The 26,757-nt window shown below is 38.7% G+C and overlaps 1 protein-coding gene across 1 annotated transcript in view; it reads right to left on the reverse strand.

The window, feature by feature from the left end:
• Positions 1-2,388: 2,388 nt before the first annotated feature.
• Positions 2,389-26,757, reverse strand: part of TRIM24 (tripartite motif containing 24) — a 62,896-nt gene continuing 38,527 nt past the window's right edge. Inside the window, exons 7-19 of the mRNA XM_065861316.2 lie at positions 25,367-25,513; positions 22,269-22,386; positions 18,714-18,979; positions 17,926-18,090; positions 16,230-16,409; positions 13,746-13,881; positions 12,937-13,009; positions 11,232-11,400; positions 10,383-10,696; positions 7,580-7,712; positions 6,116-6,190; positions 4,697-4,846; positions 2,389-3,156 (exon numbers count right to left, since the gene is read on the reverse strand). Coding sequence (XP_065717388.1) covers positions 2,947-3,156; positions 4,697-4,846; positions 6,116-6,190; positions 7,580-7,712; positions 10,383-10,696; positions 11,232-11,400; positions 12,937-13,009; positions 13,746-13,881; positions 16,230-16,409; positions 17,926-18,090; positions 18,714-18,979; positions 22,269-22,386; positions 25,367-25,513 — 2,136 coding nt within the window. The 3' untranslated portion in view covers positions 2,389-2,946. The remainder of the gene's footprint in view (positions 3,157-4,696; positions 4,847-6,115; positions 6,191-7,579; positions 7,713-10,382; positions 10,697-11,231; positions 11,401-12,936; positions 13,010-13,745; positions 13,882-16,229; positions 16,410-17,925; positions 18,091-18,713; positions 18,980-22,268; positions 22,387-25,366; positions 25,514-26,757) is intronic.

Genomic DNA, 26,757 nt, shown 5'->3' on the forward strand with positions numbered 1-26,757 from the left:
ACACAAGTCGGAAAGACAGAAGAATAAAAATCTGTAGAACTAGCTGTGTATTCAGAAAAGCCACCATCAGATCTTAAATTCAACTTGGTAACTCTCATCTCATGGTCATTTCAGAGGTTACATTTGTGCACATGGTTATTCAGGGATTGCTGAATTCCGACTTTTGTCCAAGGGCCTCACACAGTAAAGTCATCCCATCCATATGTGAACTTCAAAGCTCTTTTAACATGGCAATATTTAAGTCCTAAGGCTCTAGGCAATAGCCATGCTCCTTAAAGCCAGGCCTAAATTAACCAAATAAATAAATAAATAATGTAAGTAACTTATTGTGAAAGCTAGGCAATGAGATGTAAAAAGCCTATCTACTCTTCTTTCAGTTTATTAGGGCAGCATCAGTCCACTCTCAAGGCAGTCATGGGGATTGCCTGTCAGAGGCGAGACCTTTTGGAAACATCCAAATGCATACTGTTTTCCCCTGTATCCGTATCAGTTGGTTTTCATGTGTATTTTATTAATTTTATGTATTTTTTTTCCTTTTCCCTTTTTAGCAAGTAAAATGAAAGCAAGTGTTTGATGTTGGATTGGGTAGGAAAGAAAAATAAACCTTTGGAATCTGTCATTTCCTGCGAGCTGCATTTGATGTTGATTGCTTCTCCATACCATTTCCATTATTAAAAGTTGCAGCTGAATGGTGGAAGAGCTATGATTTGTATAGACAAATGGCATATTTCTTACAGACATTCCTTTTCTTATGATTCAATAAATAGATACTTTCTATCTATCCCATGAAACGAGATGAAGACTCTTCAGTAACAGCCACCATTCAGTGGACTGAGGGAAAGGGGGAAAAATACACAATATAGATGTGCTCTTCTAGAACGGCTTGAAAGACTACACTACTTTTCTTTAAAAAAAAAACCCACCCAGCATTCCTCAACTATTTGTGTGTATACCATCTGAAATAAAGTAGTTAAATTTAACATTTCACACCTCACTGCAGCGCCAATTTCCAAAGGTTCTTAGGGTGACATTCAAGATCACAAGATGAAAGCTGAGCCAGATTTTCCAGTGGATTATTTAAAGAGACATTTTCAGACAGTTCACAGCAGACAGGTAAGTAACTGGACTGCAGGAGCACATCTGCGCTCCTCTCCCCAGGATCTTCCACTGGGAGAACAACTTGATTGTGAAGCTGCAGAGGGGTCTAACTCTACCTTTGAATGTGATAAATCCCCCAACAAATCTGTTCCTGCAACTTGCGGTCCAGAGCAACCCACAACACCTTCCTCTGGAAACACTGCTAAACTTGGTGGCCGGACTTCTAGGCATTGCCAGATCTTTGACACTTCAAATGTCACAATGGCAGTGCTACTGTCAACTGCACTGATCACACCTGTTTTGTTAGAATGGTCTCACCTCATTGTCCTGTTCTGCTCCTTCACTTCTCTTCCTTTTTTTCTGGTATTCTAGGGTGGTAGAACTCCAAAGCTATGTCAAAGGCCTGCTACAAACACAACCGAGTGCTCTTTTGAAGTGTCCCCTACATTTTAAGTACTGCCCAGTTGCCTTTGTCACAGGGTGGCAGTGCACATCTCTCCCGGTGAGGGCCTTTTTCTGAGCACAGATGTACACGGGAGGGAGGCACAAGCAGAACTCAGATCTAGACCCATCGTTGATCTACCCACAGCACTACACTAGTGCTTCACAGCAAGTCAAAAGCAGTTCTGTTGATACTCTGTTGTCTTCAATAATTCCAATTGCAAAATTCTGGCACAATCAGAGCTCAATTAATCCAACAGACTGCCCACTCTCCTGAAAACTCAATTTTTGTTTAAGATGACATAAATGAAGGGGATGAATCAAGAGCAGGAGCAGCCATAGACAAATACTTCGCTAACTGCAATCTCTGAGGGCAGAAGCAATCATCTATATTGTTGTAAGCGCTTCTGGAAAATAGAACAATAAAAGGTAATTTGTCCTCACCTTCTGGTGATTCTGGTGATTTTAACACGGACAGATGAAGGGCTGAAGAGCAATATCTTTCTTTTTTCTCCAACTCTTCAAATTTGGGTACTTTCAAGTGAACAACGATGCTGGTTGCATTCTGACAACATCATATTTAGAAATTCGGAAAAACAAGAGCTTGTGGACATAAAGGATGCTTTTTCCCTCCCTTTAAACACACACAAAGACTGACTGATAGGTGCAAACAAACATTTTTCAACTCAAGACTTTGCCATCAACTCCATTAAACAGACACATCAAACTTGAGACCCCTGTTAAACAAAATGGTACAGAAATACCATTGTTTCTTGCTGGTGGCGACAAAAATGTCACAAACCAAATAATTATGCCCCTTGCTTCCTCCATTAAAAACTCTCAAACAACTTCTGGGTTTTGCTTGTTTTTTAAAAGTTATTTTTAATACACTCTCCCTTACATTTTAAAATTACCAATAACTTCTTTGGGGGCAACTACACTTTCATTGTACCAGTCAGTATTGCAGGACAATAATATTACACCACCTGTTTTCATGGCTTGTGTTAAATACAGTACAAAGAAACCAACTCATGGCCAGCCACATGCCTTTGGTAAAATTAAAAGTCTGGTGAGATCGCATTTTCTTCAAACTCAGAAAGCCACATCTTGAACCCATGTAAAGTTGTAAAGTTCAGTTCTATACAAACTTCTTTTCTTGCTCAAAGTAAAGTTAAACAGCTGTCGCCCAAGGCAAAGGGCAATTTCTGTGCTGCTCCAGAATGATGATGAAAGTTTGGAACTTCAGAGAAGCTCTCCATATGCCTTTGTGTTTCAGACAAGGAGTAGAAAGTCTAGTAAATATCCACAAACCTACAAGTCAAAGTAGTCACATTTTTTCCTCTTTTCACAATTAACAGTGATAAATATTCTCAGTTTTTAAAAAACGTTCGTAGTCACACACGTGGCTCATTTAAGCAACTGACGCTCTTCTCCTTTGAGGCGCTTTTTCCGGGGTTGCACAAAGTCATCATCCGAGTCATCGGTAAGTTCCAGATTATCTTTTTCACTCTGGCAGTTGGGTTGTACAGGGAACTTTCTCTCAGGATAAAGGTTACTGAGAAGTTCTTCAAAGTACGCTTCAAGTTTCATGCCGGCATCAGCCACTTCTGAATCAGGCTGTTGGGTGAATTAACAACATCAGTGCATCATGAAATAGCTTTATACCTAAGGTATAAATTAGGTCTTTTAGGTGCTCTTACAAATTACAAAAATACCTATCAGAGGTAAGAATGGCACTTGTGGAACACGTGTCCCAAAGAGCACAAGCGTGCAAAACAGAGGGCAAGGGTAGAGCTTTTGACCAACACTCCCAATGACTTCTTTCCCCAATGGATTATCACAGAAGCCAATTACAAAAGTCGAACTGCCTGCATTCTGAAAGCTATATAAAGATATTCTAAAACCTCTTAAATTCTAACTAAAAAATAAAAAAAAAAAGTTGGGTTATGCTGTGAAATATATAGGTATGCCTTCAGGGTGTTAAAGTGTTTTGGAATGACTGCTTGAAATGCTAAAATTTCTCCAGTTTACAAATCCTTTTTAATTAGGGTGAAATATTTGCTAGCACAGATGGTGTCCAAGGACTGCTGGATAGAGTCCAGCGCAGGGCAACAAAGATGATTAAGGGAGTGGAGCATCTCCGTTATGAGGAAAGGTTGAGGGAGCTGGGGCTCTTCAGCTTGGAGAAGAGGAGACGGAGGGGTGACCTCATTAATGTTTATAAATATGTAAAGAGTGAGTGTCACAAGGATGGAGCCAGGCTCTTCCCGGTGACAACCAACAGTAGGACAAGGGGCAATGGGTACAAACTGGAACACAAGAGGTTCCACTTCAATTTGAGAAAAAACTTCTCAGAGTAACAGAACACTGGAACAGGCTGCCCAGGGAGACTGCAGAATCCCCTTTTCTGGAAGACATTCAGAACCTGCCTGTGTAACCTCATCTAGGTGTTCCTGCTCTGGCAGGGGGACTGGACTAGGTGATCTTTTGAGGTCCCTTCCAATCCCTAACATTCTGTGATTCTGTGACTAGGCAGTCCTAACTAACATGATTCCCAGTCACCATGGCTGCTCAGTTTCCTGAAGCAGAGGCCACTGTGGTAGCCTATATTTCCAGCTACCCAGAGTGACTAGATGAGCATTCAATCGAGGCCACGGAGAGAAGCCTTTATTCCTGGTGTAATTCTCTTTCATTTTGTGCTCCACTCAGTACCTGCATCCCTTTTTCACCACTTGTTACTTTGTGTGCGCTGAGGGATAATAATCACTCCACATGCAACTAGAAACGACAAGAGTGAGCACAGACCTCTCAGAATGAAAATCCCACTGAATTTAAGATCGGAGGCAAAGATGATTCAACCAATTTTTAAATCAAATACCCACAGTTAAACTGTATGATAAACAATTGTCCCATTCTTTACCTGCTCTCTCGTCATTCAGCAAGCGTGTTTGTTACAATTCTCCTTCCTTCTGTGGAAGGATCTCCGCTGCATACTCATCTAACACCCCCATAGTTTCAAATGTGATCTGTGTTTTCACTATAGTCTCATCACCAACATTAACACCATAAATTCTTGTGTTGTCAGTTCTACCCCCACCACAGTTTTCCTGAAAGCAAGTAAACCTACAAAACCAGACAAAGCATCTACTTCTCTGACCTCATTAAATTCAGCACAGTTTTGGAAAATCAGTCTGAAATCAGCCACAAAGTCTTCCGGCTTCGTGTAGAATGAATTGGTCGCTTCAAGTCTTTTCTTGATGGTTGACAAGTCCATAGGCTTTTTGATTATTTTGTAGTAATCAGGAACCTAAATGGAGAATAACTTTCTTTACTGAATGCAGTCATGTTCATTACTTACTGTTTCATAAACCTTTAGCTCTGAGAGAGAGGGCAAGATTTAGTCTCAAAGTACAATTCTAAGATATAAGAACTGTACAGTTTCTGAAGTGAGAGTGATGTATGCTACTTTTGCTGGCTAAAATATACTCATCCCAATGCCTACTTTAAAATAAAAGAAAAACAAATTAAAACCCGACCTATACTGACTACATACAATGGAGCAAATGATTTGGACGTTATTTTTGGATGTAGTCAAATGAGCTGTCTTAAAGTTTCACTCTCAACAACACTGTATGTGTGGCAACCCACTCAAATGGAGACAGTACATGGGTTGCTTAAAATGACTTCTGGTCACAAAATATGTCCTTGGAAATGGTGGAAAATTTCAGAGATATCAATGACTTTGGCATCCTTAGCTGTGGTTGCAGGATTAAGATTTATTCTTTCTTTAGAAAGAATTAGAAATTAGAATACATTATGTAAAATACAATTATAATATTTTCCCACTTTTTTATTAACTAGATTCACTTTTTAAGATAAATGCTATAATACCTGAATTTAGTAATGCATGACCATCATATTAAACAATTAATCTCTTGTGCCCTTTCTTTTTACTAAACTCTGTGGAATGTACTTCAAAAGAAGAATTCTTATTCAAATGGAAATGCAAAGGGTACATAGGAGCATATTACTTATTGATTAATTCCTTTCCCATGGACTTGTACTGAGGAAAACAAAAGAGGTGCTTTTCATCTGATCAGGCTGGTAACTCTGTGTGTCCTTGGACTTTTAATGCACCCAGGTATTGTTTACCATTTTAAACTAATAAATTTCACGCTAATAATAAATTCAGTTTCATATTAGTACTATGGAGTATTCTAACTCTCAAAACAAAGTAATTTTTTTTAAACAACCAAACATATCCCAATTCACCTTTCTAGTGGTATCACTCAGCATTGTGAAACAGCAGACAGTGAAAGAACTTAGTATTTGTGTCTGGTTTTGAAGTATTAAGCAAAATCAGTTCTTGGGGAATTTTACTAGCAAATGTCCTTTCAACCCAATGCTTCAACTTTTAACTCCCCTTCACACAGCTTAAGTAAAATTAAACATGCTCAATACACTCAATGTCTATGAAACTTGATTCTGATAATGGACCGTGATGGGACACAAAAATGCCATTAGAAACATATCCATTATGCTACAAACATAAAACGGCAAGAAGTGAGGTACATACCGTGGGAGGAACTGGATCTTGAAAATCAAGACTCATTTCATGACAGTAGAGGTACAGCAGCAATCTTTCACACTTCTGTGTCGAGAAAAACAGATACCCAAGTAATTATAATTAGAGAATCCTACATGATTTGTTCTAAATTAACAAACTATAGAAAATACCAAACAGATGCTCAGTACTCCCCCAAACTAAGCAGGAAAGTGAGCACAGAAACTGTATTTGGAAGTAAGATTAACGAGTGGCCTCCACTGTTCCTTCTCTGCGATAGATACATCATTGACTCTCAAATACATGCTAAGAAACCTCATACAGTTACTAACAGTGTTATTCAGCATTTGCTGAGCCCAGCAGACATTCTAAGGAATAAAAAAAGCTTGCGTGGCTCTTAATGTTTTATCAATATTCAGAGATAGCAGTAGTATTTTCCTAGATCTGGGTATAACTGCTAAGCCTACAGTGCTTTTTGTTACCAGTGGGAGGGAATATCTTTTCTTTGTGTATCCAAATATTTTAAAGCCTTGAAAGAGATTCTAAAAATGGTTTTGTGTGATTTTATGCTTGTTGATCCTTTCTCAGAATATTTACAGGACTTATATTTTTATAACTTACATTTAAAGCAAAATACAAACTTAGATTTTTTTCCTTTTAGATAGCAGCACATGTAAATAATGGTTCTACAGGTAGACTAAGACCCCAAATAAAATACCAATTTCAGCGTATTTACACAAGTTGCCAGCTGAAACTGAGTAAAACACTGCTGAAAGTTGCCAATACGGCTCAAATTTCTTTTAAAAAAAAGTTTTAATAATAATGAAACTATTACAAAAAATTAGAAAAATCAAGAAAGGCAAATCCAAACCAAAACCACACCAAGAATCCAAAAGATTGTTGAGCAGTTCAACTGTCTGCTCAAAGGCATGATTGTTTGAACTCCGAGGTTTAAGGAAAAAACAGAAGTTGGATACCCACTGCCTGCTTTTTAGCTTTTCCATCAGAACGTTCAAAGCTGGAAAATGACCAGCAGTTATTCCCAGAGTCCTGTGTCAATCTCTGCAGGATCAGTATTGCATCTCTATATATCTTCAGTGTGAAAGAACCACCTTAATTTTTAAAAAGGGATGTTGGCAAAGTGCTTTAAAGACTAAAACCATTCGTTGATAATGTCAATCTATGCCAAATTTGAGAGTACAAAGAGAAAAACCTCCCAATGCCAGGTCGTTGTGTACGAGAGCTCTTGTTAGTGACAACATTTGGTGATTCCTGGAACACAGACCCAGTTCAGAGCAGCAGACCAGAAACACTCCTCAAGACACTCAGAATTCTGCATCGTTCAGCCTGTTTACGTGAAGGTTGCTATGATCTCAGAGCTTATTTTAAAAGTTATTTCTCTTTAATGTCACTTTTTAAAAGATGAGTACGTTTCAGAATACAAGAAGCAGCAAGACAGTGCTCATTTTATCTTACCCTGCGGTCTATTGGCGCCAAACCCACAGTGTCTTCCAATTTTCTCTTTTCGGAGCTGTGAGCAGGTTTATCACAGTCATATTCAACTTCTGGCTTGGACAAATCCCGACAGAATGTACAAATCCACTCTCCACTAAAGAAGACAAACAGACACATTGACCCCAGTGATCCAGCACACTCTTGACAAAAGACTTTCCATGTATTTCTAGAAAAGTTCCTCATTTGTGGGGTGATTTTTGCTGCATCATGTATCATCTTGTTGTTAGTAGTCTCTAAAACGCTACAAAAGGCAGAGACTGCTGCCAAAAGTGCTTTTAGAACTTTGTTTCCTTTTTAATAGCACTGGTGTCATTAATGGTGTCATAACAGAAAAATGGTGCATCATGATAGACAAATAGTGTCTACCCTTGTTAGTACTGGAATTTTTTGCTTGAGCTTGCGAGATTCAAGCAAAGCACTAATAGTTCTATTTCCTAACACAGAGAGACTGAAAGAATAATACAGAGACCAAACAGAAGGAAAAGTGTTAGAGCTGTATGGCGAGAACTACATATTTTCTCTACATAGATTACTCAGAACAAGATTTTTTTTGGAAAACCAGAGATTCTTCACTCCCTAAAACTTTCAGATGCTCCCAATTTTAGCAGTTAGCCTAGGAAAACCCTGCAAATTTAAATGACAGCACAAGTTTACAATAAAAAGTAATTCTGCAAGCTGTGTTTGCTGATTCTCTAATACAAGTTGTGAACCTTGTTGAAAAACTTGGTAAGTCTATGTTTCTAATACGGTTCCTCACAAACGAAGCTGGCATGCTTGCAGATAACCACAAGAGGGCTGAATTGCACTGCTTACACAGTAGATGGAATTCAGCAATAGCCAGTGTATTTACTCAGGCATACGTTATAATAATATCTTTGTAAATGGGAAACAGTTTCTGCAGCACCTTTTAGTTCGTTTAGTAAGGCAGAAGACTTTCCAAGTTAAAAATAATAATTTATTACGGGTTTTTATTTAGAGTAATCCAAATATTTCCACCATCTGCTAGCTGTAGCATACAGTCGTGAATAATGGGCATTTTCCTTCAAAGAGATTTTTACCTTCTCCTGTCTTAACACGACACAGTTATTTATATGACAGTGACACCTCTGGACCTGGACTAGCAGCAGAGAAATGACACGGTAGATACACAAAAATAGATATAGGCCATGATCTAAAGACCTCATGATACAGGAAACATATGAAAGATAGAGAGGTGAAGCATTTAAATACCCAAGAATCGGGAAGAATGTGGTGGGTTGGAATGAGGAAAAAAAGATGCAGCGACCTTGTGAATCTATAGGGGAAATTGTTCCATCCACCTGAAGCGAGAATCAAAACTAATACTGAAAGAAGCAGACTGGCACTCCTGACATAATAGTAGCGTAATAATTTTGTGTGATTGAAGGAACTAATGCTAAGAGACTGAAGTTTGTTAAGCAGAGTGTTACAGTTGCAAAAGAAAAACCCACAAAAGTGAGACCAAAAACCTGATACATCTAAAGACAGGAGGAAAATCAAGATCACCATGGTCTTAAGTCCAGGAACACAGTGGACTTGTATTAAAATGCACCTCTACAGATCTGAACACTTGTCAGGAAAGTTAGTTTTGACTCCCTTGCCCCTGGACGGCATCACCTCAGTTTCCACAGAATGAGCCAGTAAAAAAAGAGAAATGTCAAAGACTTATTCTTGAAGCATTAATTTTGACAGAAAGTGTTATGAATGCATACTTATCTACCTCCTTAAAGATTACTTCTTTTTCTTGTCAGAAAAGCACAAATGTTTATTATTTTAAGTGCTTTCTGTAACTTTACTGGTTTTGCTTACGGCACAAAGCTGTAATATAGCATAATCTTATTTAAAAAAAACCCACATCATAATTTGAAGTTTTGCACATTTTTATGTGCAATTTCTAGTTACATTTAAAAGAGCAGACATGCTTGGAGAATTATGCTTGTTCAGAGTAGCACAGAGATGATCAATGTACTAAACCAAGGTGCTATCCAAATGTTTTACACCAGCAAAGTATGCTGATATTTAATAAGAAAGCCTAATATTTGTAAGAGCATTAAACAATGAACATGTTATGACAGACATTTTTATCCTTTAATACTATTAAGCTTACTGCATGGCATTTCCAAGTTGGAACATTGCAAAATGCTGCTTATTTTAATCAAAGACACTAATTCCAGAAGTAAATGCCACCAATGCTTATAACAAGAACAACCTATTTAAGACTGTATTTTGAAACTCTTGAAACTGAGTAGTTGTGCTGTAACAGGCAATCAAGAAAGCCTACTGGTTATTTCAACATAGAAAGAGATATTACCAGAACATCCCAGTCACTACATCCAATGCTTGGAATGTAGCCATGTATAGCACTACAATAATATATATAATTATAGTAATAATATATTTATATTAGCTTGGATTTTTCTTCTTTTATTATTATATCATGCTTAAAACATTGTATATCAGATTGGCAATTCTGTGGCCCAATTTTAAAAATAAATGCCCTAGATGTAGGTGGCCTTGCTTAATTGCCAAATAAGTGAAGAGCTTTATTACTGTGGCTGCAAATCTGTAGAGTTAAACTGGAGTTTCAATGCAAATTCCAATTTTCACCAATTATTACAACTTCTGGATTCAAGAATTCAAAGCTGACTGCTTCCTTTGAGGCTAAAACTTCTTGCACTGGGTTCCACAATACAAAGCTTATGTCTTTTAAAGCAGGTTTAGATGGAATTGAAAGTGTTGTAATTACCTTGGAAAGCTCCTCAGTGAAGGGACATGACAAGAAAGATGGAACACTTTGGGACACTTCTCACAGCAAAGGAGCTCCCCCCCATTTTGACACACGGCACACCAATCTTCATTGGGATCATCCTCTTTTCTGCCCTCCCCGGCGTGGGGCGGCCCCATCCACCCCGTCTTCCCACTGGACGTGTTCTCCTGCAGCATTCCCGGCTGATCATCGGTGCTGTCCGGCGCATCTGTTCTTAAAACAGCTTCATCAGAAGTGGAATTGTGATTGTTATCTAACAGCAACGAAGTAAGTATGCTCCTTGGAAAGGTGGTCTGTAAAAAGAAACACAGGAAGTAAGAGTGTAAAATTTATGTACACTTACATGACCATAACACAACAAGTAAACTGACCGGAATAACAAATTTATATGCAAGCAGCCATATTACTTGCAACAGGCACGAAAAATTACGACCGTACTGTAACATCAGCAACTAAACACAAGAAATTAGCTCTGAAAGGCTATTTACCGCTCCACTAATAAAAACTAATCTTTGATGCACCAAAAGTCTAGCAATCTTTTTTATGTATATTACTACACTACAATTAGAACTTCCTAGTACCCCACGAAAATCTGATGTTTTGTGCCTTCCCAGGTTTTCAATGGATAAAGGCAGTCAGATTGCACCAGTTAATTAACTGAACTGGCAGCAGAGATAGTTTGATTTTGAATTTCTCCTTTTTATTTAGCTTTCTGTTTTCCCCTGAATAAGTCCTCAACACAATATTAGGAAATTATTCTATTCACCATAAACGCAAAATACCCTCCACCAAAAAGAGAAAGGAGATCTTGACAACTGTTAATATTACATTCTGAGGCCGGGATTCCTCTTCCGTTTCTTGCTTCACTACAACAATTGGGAAATCAAAGTTCTCATTTGGTGTGTTCGACTCCTGTTTAATTTTGATCGGCTCCAGCATAACAACGGGGACTTTGTGTGTAGAATCGGCTCCTGGTGGCCTGCTGGAGGAGCCAGAGCTGCGAATGACAGAAAGAGGTAGGAAAAAAGGAAATTAAGAGCCAGAACTGGATGCCTTTTGTACACTGATGCTTTCCAAGACCTCAGGATGTTAATGCATTTTGCTGCTTTGAATCCTGAGCACTACAGTATTACTTTATAGAATACAACATCCAAGTTAGTTTTCTTTCATGTATGTTCAAAAGGCATTACAAAAAGGGAAAAATTTTATGGCGCGATTCCACAACCAGCTAATTATTCATGGTTTTACTTCTCATTAGTGTGAGACTTGCAAATAATCTCCAGTTCTTTTAGGTCACACGCAAAAAAGCACTTCCACTGATCATTATCTCACTTTGGAGGACACACAGCTGTGTTTTTGAGAAGGCCAGTGTTTCTCCAGCGCCAAACTGACCACTGTAAACCACACAAGGGAATAAACCAGATAAAACACATATATACATTATCTTGGAATATCTTACAGACTTGCAACTCTCCCAAAACTAGGTCCTTACTTTTAGAACTGGATCTGTCTTTGTTCACGTGTTTAGTCTTAATACGATGAGAATGGACCACCAAACTCAAACCCAGGAGACTGCCGGCTTTTAATATGTCCTGGTTTCACCTGGGAGATGGTTTTCTTCCTAGTAGCTGGTATAGTCCTGTGTTTTGGATTTCAAATGAGAATAGTGTTGATAACACACTGATGTTTTACTTGTTGCTAAGTAGTCAAGGACCTTTTAGCTTCTAATGCCGTGCCAGGTGCACAAGAATTTTAAATCTAACAAAATTAACTCAAGCAGCAGCAGACAGAATCACAAGTTTCTTAAACGCAAGTAAAAGACTCTTCAGACAGATATTTAAAGAAGTTCATAAGAGTCCTTCACAGAATTTACCACGTGAATGGAAGAGAGTAAAAGATATTCTATATTAACAAGCATCTGCATTCCCAATTCGAGCATGATGAATTTCACCTGTTTTTTCTCTGCATGAAAAATTAATCTCATATCAGATGTGTGCTCTGATTTATCAGAACATATCAATGGAACTGTGCTCTTCAAACAACATTGTGTAAATCTATTTGTTCATTAATATTTCATCACTAAGGGATAAAAACATTTGTGTAGACTCTCCATAGATATCTAGTGCTCACTTAACTAACTGTATTATGGCAGAAAATTCTTAATAACCCTCTTTGTAAGAACAGTTCCTTAAATCTGAAGTCATGTATAGTTTTGTGAGGACTTTCAATATACAACTTTTTCCTTTAGCTGATTTTTCCAAATTTAAAACCTGAATTAGAATTGGCATTCTTTTAATAATGCCAATTGAGCCATCATTTACAGAATTAATACACTTCTGGATGTGCTATTAATACATTCCAAATGAAATTACTACTTTTAGAATGCAAAGAGTTCTGTAATAACCATCAAGCCTGGCCTGTTAACAGAGAAGGTGAGGCAAATTGACTTCTATATGCATTAAAGGGAGAAGAGACCAAGATATGTTCTACGGAAGTTGAAGTTACATTTTATTCTCTCCCACTCTTTCCTTACCTCTCTCTGCTCCCAACACTGGAGGCACTGGGTGAACGAATTGGAGGGTGTATGTTTGTTACACTGACTCCTCCTAGGACAGAAGAATCTGATTAGAACAAAGCACAGGTCTGTGCCAAGTCTGAGATGTCATCCAGAGAAGTACACAAGTTTTGGGCAAAATTTCTCCTGTAGTGTCATTTATTTAACCCATATCTCATTTAATCTCCTGAACGTTGCACGAGTGCTCATTGGGAATTCACACTCATGTAGTCTCATTACATGAAAGGAAAAAAAGCAGATTTTAGCAAAATGCACCAGACATGGTGACAGAAATCCAAGTCCACCGCATGTAGCTACACAGAACAATCACCTCTCTGGTCGACTTGTGTCAGTGCTGCACTATCCTTCCAGTGAAAAAGTTTTTCTGGTATCCAAATCGAACCTCACAAGTCACCATTTGTAGCCACTGCTTCCTGTTACATCTTATCTTGCTTTTTCAAATGCTTGTCTCCTACCACAGCTTCTAGTTTTTAATTTTGTGCACCCCTAAGAGTGACATTTTCCTATGGATTTCTATGCAACTTGCTAAAATCTGCTGGTTTTCCCTCCATGTGTTTAAGATCTGGCAGCTTACTTTTGTTCACGAGACTAAAATATTGTCTCAACTTTACCTCCTGCTAGGGTTTCTACAACTTCACCTTCATTTTCATATTTCCCATCTTTGATATAAAACAGAAGTAACTAATTCTGATATCAGTGTCAACATGGCCACATTAGATTTTTCTCCATTACACCACAAACAGAAAATTGCACCCCATTCCAATTACCTGAGAGGCCTGGTGATGGTACCGATGAATTTGGTGACTGCACAGTTCTGTTTGAAGGAGGTTTTGGCTGATTCTGCTCTGCAGTGCCATCCTTCCTTACAACATTATCCAGTGTGATGTTTCCTGAACAATCAATCTAAATGTGGGGAAGAGAGGGGAAGCAGTTACTGTTAGGAGAGAAAAACAAACAAAACCAAACCACAACAAAATTCCCCAAACAACAACAACAAGTAAACACCCCATGCTTCTGCCATACTGTTATTTTGAAGGTGAAGACCAAAATGTATCTCAGCTAACTTTAGCCACACAAAAAGCGAGCTGTTACATTAAAACAGGTCATCCTGCTTTCTCTAAAAAGAAAATAAATGGCCCAATCCAGGCAGTGATTCATTTTAAGATCAGATGATTGTGCAAGAGCCAATTTTTCCCCATCAGCTACACAGAAGGCTTACATTATACAGGTAGCTTTCAAACATTGAAGTATGTGACGAATTTTTATGTCCATACCTTGACACGCTCATGTTATATCATCAAAAAAAAGACAATAAACAATACACAAACCACCCATTAATTTACTACCTCAAGGGCCACTCAATTCCATTTGTCCCAACTACTTTGAGGGTAGAGGCCAAGCATATTACACAAAATGCAAACAGCAAAGCAACACTTGTTCTTTCCACCCGCAGCCCAGACCCAACAACAGAACTCTGTGTTAGGGGCTCCCAATTTACCACTCTGATTTTCTGTAAAAATCACACATTCTGGTTTGATAGAGAAATGACCTTTTGAAATATTAGTTTTTTTGCAATACTTAAGATCATGTTTGATAAGAAAACAGGTCACCTTGGTATCAGTTTTCTCAATTAAACAGACACCTCACAAATCCACTGGTATCAACTGTATTGACCACGTAAAGTCTAGTTTATAAATAGAAATCATCTGAAGTGGATGCACGTTTGCAGTGATCTCAGCCATGCATCTTCTTAGCACAAACTTAACCATATACAAGTAGAATAGTTCATAATAATACTATGCACAAAAACCAGTATCCTAACATGTCTCACAGACTCAGTAGTTTTATGATCATGTTGTATAGTTCACCTTTTAAGTCTGACAGATACTGTGTGTACTCTATGTATTCTGTTTAAAAAAAAAAAAGCAGAATCCTTTTATCTGTTAGTTTATTGGTGGGAACAGAAGACAGATGGGAGAAACAGGGACAACAGCAATTTATGACTAGAAAAAACATATTTCGGGTATCTACAAACCTTGGGCCGCAAAAATAGGTTCAGCAGTTATTTGAAAGAATAAAGTCAACTGACTAAAATTCAACAGCTCTAACACAGACCTCTGACAAACATGTACCAACAAGAAACTATGAAAGAGAAGTTCAGAAATTGAAGAAAATATGATCTTATGGTGCTCATTCTGTTACCTGCTCACAGGCATGTTAGGCAATATATGAAGAAAAGAAATACCAAAAGGAAAAGATATAAGGCATGTATCCAGGATACTAACAATTAATATCTAAGACAGTCCTTTCAATAAGGTGTAAATGTATTTAAAAAATGCTGCAAATTTACCAGAAATATCATCAGCAAACCAGTGCTATCTATGGACACTGGTAAAGAAAAGCTAACTCTTTTTTGTTAGTATCATTATGGGGATGGGGGGAAAATATGCAGCATCCAAATTAACAGGTGTAATCACAATTACAACCTGCAATGTTATTTTTCTTAGTTGTCCTAACAGTCGTCTCCCAGAACAGTTCCAACTATTACCAGCATCATGTAGGCAATCCTGCACTGTTATCTGGAACTGTCTCATTTTGACAAACAGAGGAAAAATTTCAGTCCAAAAGGGTTTGTTCTGGTTTTGGCTGGAGTAGAGTTGATTTTTTTCCTAGTAGCTGGTACAGTGTTCTGTTTTGGATGTAGTATGAGAAGAACATTGATAACACACTGTTGAGGTGTTGCTAAGGTAGTCAAGGACTTGGCTTCTCACACTATGCCAGGTGCACAAGAAGCTGGGAAGGGGGACAGCCAGGACAGCTGATCCAAACTGGCCACAGGGGTATTCAATACCACATGTCATGCTCAGTATAAAAGCTGGGGCAAGAAGAAGGAAGTGGGGGCCATTCAGAGCAATGGTGTTTGTCTTCTCAAATAACCATTATGTGTGATGGAACCCTGCTTTCCTGGAGATGGCTGAACACCTCCCTGCCCATGGGAAGTGGTGAATTAATTCCTTTATTTGCTTTGCTTGCATCTGTGGCTTTTGTTTTACCTATTAAACCCACAAGTTTTCTCACGTCTGTTGTTCTGATACTCTCCCCCAACCCACCAAGGGAGAGTGAGCAAGCAGCTAAAGTGGCTGTGTGATGTTTAGCTCTCAGCTGGGGTTAAACCACAACAGGTTTCTACTTTTCACAAAGACTTACTTCAAAATATAATCCATAAAACATAGCTCTTATGTTACACTTACATCAGGAAGTGATGGCAGATTGTAGGAGCTACCCACTGGAGAACTCAAATCAATGACAGGGGGACCGTATGTCTTCCCATCACATTCTACAGCACTAGTGACTGTAGGGCTGGATGGAGTAGACGTTGTGCTGCTTGCAGTTGAAAGGGCAGTCGAAGATTGCCCACTACCAATCTGCCACTAAAAAGAAAAGACATCAATCCACAATTTAGCACTATATTTTTTTCAACAGATCCCATCACCTCGGTACACTGGTTCTAACTTAGCAGTTAAACAAGCAGGCTTAGTTCAGTAAACTGAATGCAAACATAAACCCCTGATTTACTCTGAAGTTACTTAATTTCAAGAACCAATCTTACACGACAAGGCAAGATGACAAGCAGTTAAAAATTATGAATAGAAGAAATGAATGGGAATTCTTACATTCAAACCTATATCTTGATGTTAAGTATCTACTAATACTTCATGCTGCATTGACAGTTTTGTGGGAGAAATGTAACAGTTTTAGTGAAATAAATGCATTACAGATGATAGGCTGAATGCACAACCACTCCAATGCTTTATTAAGCAAATAGCTATAGTGTCACTTGGATGTCATCAAGCATTTGATGTCGTGCTTCCCTTAACAACTTAAAGTGATTAAGCATTTGAAATGCTGACTGTATCTCCACTCACATATATGTTTTAACACCATAATATGAAGCGCACAGTCAAGTCAGACTAAATTTCTTTCTCATTTAGACATATACAGTTTTCAACGAGTTTAACAGAATTTCATAGCAACCACAGGCAAAATTTGACTCTGCTCAATCCTTTTTTAGTCAGTCATTCTACTTACTGGTTCCTAGTTTCAGAAAGGCATTACTAGATAATGAACATACTTGAAAGAAAGGCTTGAAGACAGGCCAATCCTCTTTTCAGAGGCACAGAAGTGACTTAGTTTTTGTTACTACAGGTTGTCTTAAATATTGTAAAGCTTTCTTCATTTTTAACTCTTTGACATCATAAGCACTGCCAACATGAACAGTATTACTCCACTTCTCAGGTCACAGATCAGATTCACTTGATTCTTCCCTGCTTTCTCTAGTGACATGAGTTTCTCCTTCCTTCCACATACCCAACTACTCACATGTTAAGATAAAGATTTGCCTTCCTGAACGTTTGGGAAACATGTCAAGTGTTTGTTTCTGCTCCAGTTCAACTGCTGATTAGGTGGGTATTTATCAGTCTTACTCAGTAGAGGTGCCACAATTGTGGACTTCATTTTCTCGCCTCGTCTGTAGAAGCTCAGATTTGGCACACTCTGGAGAATGGTGGCAGCTGTAGTTTTTTAGTCAAGCTGTTACCTGGTTCCTAGTGAAATCACTGAAATCAAGCTAAATAATGGGATTTTCTAGTTGTCTGTTCACCAATTGTAGTGTGCAGACCACGGCCATGTTAAGTTTTGTATAAGTGGCCAGAACAGTAACAGCAAACAAGAGAATGAAACACCTGCATAGCACACAGTGGCTCACTTCTGTAATGCTTCAGCTGCTTAGAACTGTCAAAATTAAAGAAACTCAACAGTTATCTCATCAAGAAAACTGTGGGTATCTCCGTTCTGCTTGAAAAGAACTCTAGAAACATAAAAAAGATAATATAAAGCACATTTTATGTTTTGTTTCTACACAGGAGTGAAAAGGGAAAGAAACTCTACCTGTTTTATAGCTTGCTGGGCCAAGAACGCCATCTGCAATGGGTTGGGTTTTATTGCTTGCCTTGGTGGGTTCTGATTTTGGGGAAATCTCATCTGTTGTGCAGAAAGAGTTGAACCATTGGGCTTGGGGCTGTGATTCTGAAAATGAATCAAGCGGGGAGGTGCCTGCACGAAAACAAGCAAACAATTCCGCAAGTTAGCTGGTATCTATTCTAGGTATTTTTACCAAGTGGCCCTTTTGAGCTCCTGAAACCCTTTACAAATTAGATGCAAACAAATAGTACCACACCATTTATCTGAATGAACACACTATATGTTGATTTTCCATGTTAAAAACAAAACTCAGTAGATGGTTTTGAGTTTTTCTGATAGAACAAATGCAGATACATCACAAGGGTCAGTGAGAGTATTTCCAACTTGGAAAGAGATATGGGAGAATCACAGAGTTTTATGCTAAAAAGTCAGGGAAAAAAAAACTTTTTAATCATTTGACAAAAACACAAAATATGTAGCTCGACACTTTATATGGTGGGACACATTACGATTTTTTTAATTAATAAAAATAAGCTGAGTGCTACCACACATTCTGCCAGACAAATTTAAAATGCCCATTCAGCTCCCAGTAAGGAAAATGTTCCTTAACCCATTTACATAGCTACATGCTAAAGATGAAGCTATCTGCACTTATGTAGCCAAATTTAATTTCTTTCTTTTTTCTTATCTTTCTTTACTTTCTCCTTCAGTGCCATAGTAAAAAAGAGTCTTCTCTGGAAATAGTAATGACTTACGTGATGAGAAGCAGGAGGTTGCTGCATGGCTCCTGGCATTCTTGGATTTGGTAAAACTACCGGACCTGCTCTGCGCTGAGCTTGCTGTCTCTGAGCCATGACCTGTTGCTGCATGTGCTGGAGCCGGAGCTGAGCTAAGCTTATCTGTGTTGGGAACTTAGACAGCTGGTTGGAAGATAAGCTGCCTGGTGGCTGCAAGTTTGTTTCCATCACAGGGCTCTTGGGCATATTTGGTGGGGTTTCTTTATCTTCAATTACCAAAGAACCTGGTTTAAACAAAACAAAATTAATTCAAAAATATTGTAGTTAGCAGTAATGCTATTTTTCACAAATATTTTATGCTACAGAGTCACTGTTTGCAATCGTAATGTAACAAATGGATAAACACGAGAGGTCTCGGTTTGTTTTGTTTGTTTCCCTAGTCACTAGCTGCATTTTATAGCAAATCGTCTTGTGCTACAGCCTTCTTTATATGGTGGATTCTTCTAGGAAGGTGTCCTGGCCTCTCCAGAAGAGCAAGGGAGCAAAGTTTCAATGAGAAAGAATATCCTGATCCGATCATCTGATAAAAGATTTAACTGCATCAATGAAATAGCGATCCTTTCTAGCCTCTGAGTCAACACCATGGAATACGCAAATGATATTCTCAGTTGCTACACACCATCAATTCTAGGATATGATAGGCATCTCTAGGACATGTTTTACATCTTTCCACTGACTTGGAAGGAAATCTGACTAGACAGGTAACTTTTAGACAACAACATTTGGTGAGAGAATTTATCTGAAGAGATATATAGTGTGATTATGTGAAACACTCATGAAAAGTTCTGGCTACCCCATCCAAGAAGGATGATGGCCAACTGGAAGAGATTTTGGTTTGATTCAAGGGAATAGCACACTGTTTGTACAGAAAAGGACAAAGGCACTTTCTTTGTTTAAAAGAGAGTGAAGTAGGGAAAGTTATGGCCCAAGACAGGGAGTATAAAAATTCCAATGATCTATGGGAGATTACACAACAGCTTTTCAATACAAGTGGGGAGACTGACACTTCATACTCCCTTTTCTGTCCCAGAGATTTAGGGTGGCTTCCCAGGAGAGTTCACCTCACGAGGTAGGTACACCATGTGATAGCCTGACAATCCCTGTTACGGCAGAACCTGAAGTCACCCTCTGCCACTTCTCATATCCATCAGCCTCTTTGGATCCGGTGCAGTCCAGCCTGGCTCATTTTGGGGCAGATTATCTGAAGAAGGAGGAACCTTCTTGCATTGTATATTTCTCTTCTTCAGCCCAAGAGCCGAGAAGCTATGCAAGTAGCATCATTCTAGTCCCCTATCTAGACATAGGCACAGAGGGAGTCGACATACTGTGGTGCAGAGCAGCACTAACACAAACACCACTGTTTTCATATTGACACTAGGTAATTTTGGTGTTGTGTGCTTTTTAATTATGATCAGTCTTTATCAAAATGGAAAAAAACCCCTACCAACCTATCGCCTAATATCCTTTACTAAGCCTGTAACAGGTCTAGTCAATGTTTCCCAATAAAGTGAGCGGAGAAGAATGCGAACAAATAATACTGTTTCCTATATACGGCTGTCCGAAATATTTCACTGGAGTCCAAATAGATCCATTTTATTTTCTTCTCTAGAAAAGGAAACTACCTTGACTGAGAATGATATTGTGTACTACAATCAATTGCCAAGCCCATACCACACTTTAATTCTTTTCTTTCCAAGTCTAATCACATCTTCAAAAGTCTTTCCAGACTTAACATTTGTGGTATAAAGCAAAGGTACTAAAGAGAATTGTTCCCTTTCGTTATTCTAGAAAACCATGGGTTATCATACAATTTGTGGAATTACAACACTTCAAGTATTGTATTTTTTTTTTCTTAAATACATTCTGAAGTCCATAAGAGAGCTATTCCATTAGTGCACAGATGCTATCACACTGTCAGCAACATGCAGCCTGACTACAATTCAAGCCATTCCCAAAGTAACTCGTTTATTTACTCAGCTTTTATTTTTCCTGCAGTGGTTCTTAAATCTGGTTTACCTACAGGAACGGAACATGTCTGATCACAAATGTAACAGACGAAAGGTGGTGAGTTCTGAAACCAGGTAGATAAACATGATGTGGTTTTATCTATCACTTAAAAAGATCAGCTGTTAAAATAAATCGTGTGCTGACGTATACAGGTGTCATTTCTATTGTAGCACTTCTCAGAATTGAAGGGAACATATTTCAGCAGCTCATTAAATGAACAAATTTTTTAAAAGAGCCCCTATATTAATCACAAAAAAAGCCCTGTCTTGACAAGCATCACCTCAGTTTAGCAGCAGCTCACAGTTATCACCACACAGCCTGACAGCTCATTTCTGGAAACAGGAGTTTCACTTTCTATTCCTTTATCAAATAAAATAATTTACATAGAAGGATCTTGGAGAATTTCCCTGCTACCATCCAGTGTTCTGGTATGTGGGGAAAGGAACTTGTTTGCCTAAAGCACTGCCATAACACTGTCTTTCTCTGCCTTTGTAGAGAAACATACATTTGCACCTCTCTGTACATTTGTAGAGCTGACTGCACTTTCTGATGAAAGGCAGAAAAGGTCCCACAGGTACCTCACAAAGCATTCTGCACATGACAGAAAAACAAAGTGCCCATTGAGATAACAGTGGAGAGAAAGGAAGCATGACAGCAGTTAAAATCCTGAAAAGATCTCTAAGCTTTAATTCCTGCTCCTAAGCTGATGAACTCCTAGGATTCTTACATTCATTAAACTCAGACTTCCAGGCAATCACACAGGCAGGCTACCTGCAAAGCTCTAGATTCACCAGTATCACAAAGCCCTAGCAGCTTCTTTAGCTATAAGAAAAAAACTTTAAAGACCAGTTTGGAGACTAGATCAAAACCTACTAGGATAATGAAGTACATTTGCAACTCTGTTAGAAACATGCTTTCTCCTTAATTCCACCCCACAATTTCACAAAAGAATCTAAAGGTAGACAACTGTCAAAAAGTAGTGTTCTCTTCTTGTTTTTCTTTGGCATTCTCCCCTTCATCTTAGTTCTCCAAGGCTTATTATTGCTCATTGTGACAGGGGAGTGAATGGCGGTTCTTGAATATCTGATGCTGCTGCTATCGGTTTCAATTTGGGAAGATGGTATTGAAGTAGAAGAAAGGGCTGGAAGATGCAGAATGAGACTGACTTCTGGAATCCTTTCTTAGAATGTGAAGTAGGGTTAGAGATTCTGTTCCTTGCTTCAGAAGCCCAAAGGTGCGTGTATCACCCAGGAAACTGAAGGCTGCTATTTTCACCATCATAGGTACCATTCAAGCAAGGTAAGTTTCTTGATATTTTATCATAAGTATTAATAAATAATAGCTATTCCCATACAATGCACTTTAAAAGTCTTCCACAGGTAAGGAAATAAAGTTAACAAAGTGAACCAAGAAATGAATAGTGTGGAGGCTATTTATCTTCACAAAAAGAACACTGCTTTCAAAATAGGGTAAGAGCACCAAAGGGCTAATAAAACTTTATCATACCTAGATTGAAAATATTTTGAGCCCAGAAGCTAGGATCACAGTGAAACTGGATGGTGTTGTTTGTCACTGGTGAAGCATCACACCTTGCTCGGAGAAGATAGCGCAGTCGATATGTAATCTAGAACAGGAACAAAAGATGTTTTTTTTCTCTTGGGTCAGAGTCATGTATCTGAATAGTATAAAAAGTCTTTAAAAGCGAACAAACAAACACACAACAACAAAAACCAAACACACCCCCAAAAAAACCCTGAACAAGCCCCTAGAGAACTCAGGTGAAAGATGGAGAAATTTGGCCAAGCTACAAATTTAACACCTTTCCCTTACTCCTAAAGTAGTTTTAAAATGCAATCAGCTACAGCCTACAGAAGATTAATTCTTCTCCCTGTAGACTTAAACTACTTGCAAGTGAAGTACAGATTCACATAACCATTTTTGTTTTCTTTTTCCTCCAAACCTACGTTAGCCCATTTCTTTTTCTTTAAAATAAAAGTATCCTATCCTCTTGGTAACAAGTATGGTCAACAGGAATTTTCCTTTGGAATGAATTTAAGTTTTCTTCATAGAGCCAAAGAACAGCTTTTATAAACTTTATTGTTGAGAACATTCAGACTCACAGATATTTTCAGACTCTTCCAACCACTTGATTCCAAATGATGGGACTATGATTACGTTACACAAGCAGATTACTGTATCAAATTCTCAGTATTTATCTAGTTCCTAGAAAAAAAAATACTTTCTTGCAGTTGTTTCACTGGAAATATCTAACACAGGCACTGATTTTAGAATCACACACAGCAGATACAAGAAAAAACTTAAGAGTTCAATATTTATTTTTTCTGAACCATAGATTATTTCCTGGAAAGGTTCAAGAGACATACTTGGCAAAATCATCTTACGTGTTGAAAATGATACTACTTATCTTTTATACAAGAATTTTGTAAGACACTCATCATTGCTGGGGGTTGGACTAGATGACCTTTGAAGGACCCTTCCAACGCAAACTATTCCACGATTTTAAAAGCTTCTAGTTTATGAGGTTCTTTTCTTTCTATTTTAGGCTGGTCATTTTTAGACCAGATACAAAAAAAAACCCCACATTTGGCAAGACTCAAGTTTTTCCAATGACCATGGAAAATTTTAAGTGCATGACTATTTTGAATATAGATTTCCTAGGATTTCTGCATACACTACCAGAACCAAGCATACCACACTATAGTGGTATATAGTCTTTTGTCCTGTCACCAACACAGGTTGCACACAGGTCTTGTCATGGTTTGCTCCATATATTCCTCCTACTGTGCACACACCTAAACCCATGAGCAGACCAGTTACCTCCTGTCAGTCACAGTGATAGTTACCAATGTTTTGCTCATGTTGGAGGTGTGGGGGATTACGGTGGGTCCGTGGATTCCCTGACGCAGTGCATGGGAATAGAAATCAGCCTTGAAGATATGAAGGCCTACCCGTGAGAAAGATGGGAGTAAAGGAGTATCCAGAGATGTTAAGGATGTACCCATGCGAGAGAAGGGAGTAGAAGAGTACATTGATGGAGGACTAGGCTGGGCAACTGATGTCTTCCTGCAAATGGTTTAGTGGGCTATTTATCTGAAGTACAGACATTCCCTCCTAACGGTAACCCTGCATTAAATCTGCTGAGCTTTTCTCCCTCCTGGTTTCGAGTGGTTGGATATGCTGGAGCAGAAGTCTCCCATGCTCCTCTATGCATCACTGTTCAGGAATACATTTTCCAAATGTCCACATATAGGGTAAGCAACTCAACTTCCACATAACACCAGCTTTCAGCAAAAAATCAGGACCCTAAAGCTTATTTGTTCATTTGAAAAATATTTCTCATTTTCTGAGGCTTTATGGGCTACATGGTCTTTAACTGCATAATGTTTATAAGATTAAGACGCCTGCAACATGACTTGTTTTCTTACTGATAGAGTAGAAGTCTTTGTGACAACGCTAAGCAATTACAAACAACATGACTCAGTTTGATGCTCTCTTTCTCTATTCAATTAAAACATATGACTTGCTGAGGCAGTATAAGACAGGCAGAATTTAGCTACTCGAAATAAGTTGTTAAACCCAAGTAATATTCCACTATCTGCTATAGCCTGCAGCATTCCAATGGGTATCAAAAAGAAAGAGGAGAGGAAAGAAAAACACACCACCAACAAACCCAAATACAAACAAATAAATCCCATAAAACCCTTTAGTATGTTCTCAACTCAGCAACAACAAAATAAAGAAACATTTTGTGATCCAGTTATAGGAACTGGAAGAAAGGGATCTAGCACCTTTCCTAAATATTGCCACAGATTTCTGTCACCAGGCTAGTACACTCCAGTAACCTATGGAGAAATCATGGTGCCATGATCTATAAATGGACTGAAGTTGGATCAAGGGTTGGACTTGATGATCTCTGAGGTCTTTTCCAACCCAGTTGATTCTGTGATTCTGTCAGCTTTTTATTTGTTTTTTTATTTCAGGACTTCTAGGATTTCTGTTCATCATGAGCAGTCAGCTTAATGAGACCATATGCATGGAGGACTTAAAGGTCATTACAGCATTGAAATGTTTAGCTTTATAGCTGTTTGCATGGACAACCAAAAGCCTCAGCTTCATGTTTATCAATTTTTGAAGACTTTTAGTGGAAGATGCATCTGACAGAACAAAATGATACATTAATTTTTACATTAAAATGCTGGATATCAGACTCCATGATATGTAAATATAATTTTTTTCTGAACAGTAACAAGTACTGAAAAGAACCTCAGTGATTATGTAGGACACGCAACGTTTTTCCCACTGTTTCATGGCTTTGTGGTTTTCACTCCAGAGGAAAGGAGTTGTCTCTACTGCAGATCTACAACAATTCCATGGGAGTGTAACAGGAGAGAATCATGACCAGAGACCTAAATTATTAGGAACATCTGCATTTATGTTTAAGAGAAAAGCACAAAAATTACATACAAATATTCCAATTAGTAGGAAGTCTAATTCTCTAGTGTTACTGACAAACATGTGTGTGGTGCATCTGCTTTAACTATAGTCTCTTAGGCAAGTGGAGAGGACTACCGTCCTACCCTTACCAAGCGTTTGCTGTACAGCAGCGCTGTGCTGCTCCCACTGGAAACTGCCCATTTGGAAAAATTCATGACGTGTTCCAGCTGTTTAGAGAGACCTGCCACTTCCTGTTGTTGCTGCAGAAGTTTCGCCCGATGTTCTTTAGCCAGAGTCTACAAGTAGAAAAGCAGTTCCAGTCAGAAGGCTCTCAGTTTACAGTTAACAGGCATTAGCTTTCACATTTGTAATTCACAATGATCAAGTAGCTTCACTTAGCCCTTCTAAAACGCACTCCTACCCCCTGACTGCAGGTATCAGATAAGTCAGAATACATTTATTCAAACTATCCAGACCTTCTGTGCAGATTCCCACTTTCTCTTATGACTCATTTTCATATACATATATATATATACACACACACTCTATACACATACACTTTTTAAAAGACAATTGGAGGTTATACTTTTCCAGATACTAATTCTTGACAATTCTCTACTTTGATTTGCTATTAGATTGCTGAATAAATGAAAAAATCTGATGGAAACACTTTTCATGCACAACTCTTCAAATTATAACTTGCGAAAGCATGGGGAAAGAAACTGGGCTCAGAGACAGCTCTGATTCAGCAAGTAGGGAGCAAAGATAATAATTACAAGCAAAACAACAGCAATAACCCGCCCTGTCCTGGTTAATTTTCTTCCTAGGAGCTGGTGTGGTGCTGCGTTTTGGCTTCAGAATGAGAAGAAGGTTGATAATACACTGATATTTTAGTTCTTGCTAAGCAGTCAAGGCCTTTTTAGCTTCTCACGCAGTGCCAGGTGCATGAGAAGCTGGGAGGGGGCACAGCCAGGACAGTTGACCCAAATTGGCCATAGGGATATTCCACACCATATGACATCATGGTCAGTATATAAGCTGGGGGAAGGAGCAGGAAGTGGGGGACGTTTGGAGTGATGGTGTAACCGTTACGTGTGACAGAGCCCTGCTTTCCTAGGGATGGCTGAACATCTGCCTGACAATGGGAAGTGGTGAATGAATTCCTCATCTTTCTTTGCTGGCATACACAGCTTTTGCTTTACCTATTTAAACTGTCCTTATTGCAGATCATGGGTTTTCTTGCTTTTACTCCTCTGACCTGCTGGAAGGCAGGAGGGCTCTGCAGAGGGATCTGGATAGACTGGAAAAACGGGCTGATTCCAATGGGATTAAGTTCAACAAGGCCAAGTGCCAGGTCCTGCACTTTGGCCACAACAACCCCCTGCACTGCTACAGGCTGGGCACAGAGTGGCTGGAGAGCAGTCAGGCAGAAAGGGACCTGGGGGTACTGATTGACAGAAAGCTCAACATGAGCCAACAGTGTCCCCAGATGGCCAAGAAGGCCAATGGTATCCTGTTCTGTATCAAAAATAGCATGGTC

The sequence above is a fragment of the Patagioenas fasciata genome, chromosome 1 (assembly GCF_037038585.1).
Source record: "Patagioenas fasciata isolate bPatFas1 chromosome 1, bPatFas1.hap1, whole genome shotgun sequence".
Lineage (NCBI taxonomy): Eukaryota > Metazoa > Chordata > Aves > Columbiformes > Columbidae > Patagioenas > Patagioenas fasciata.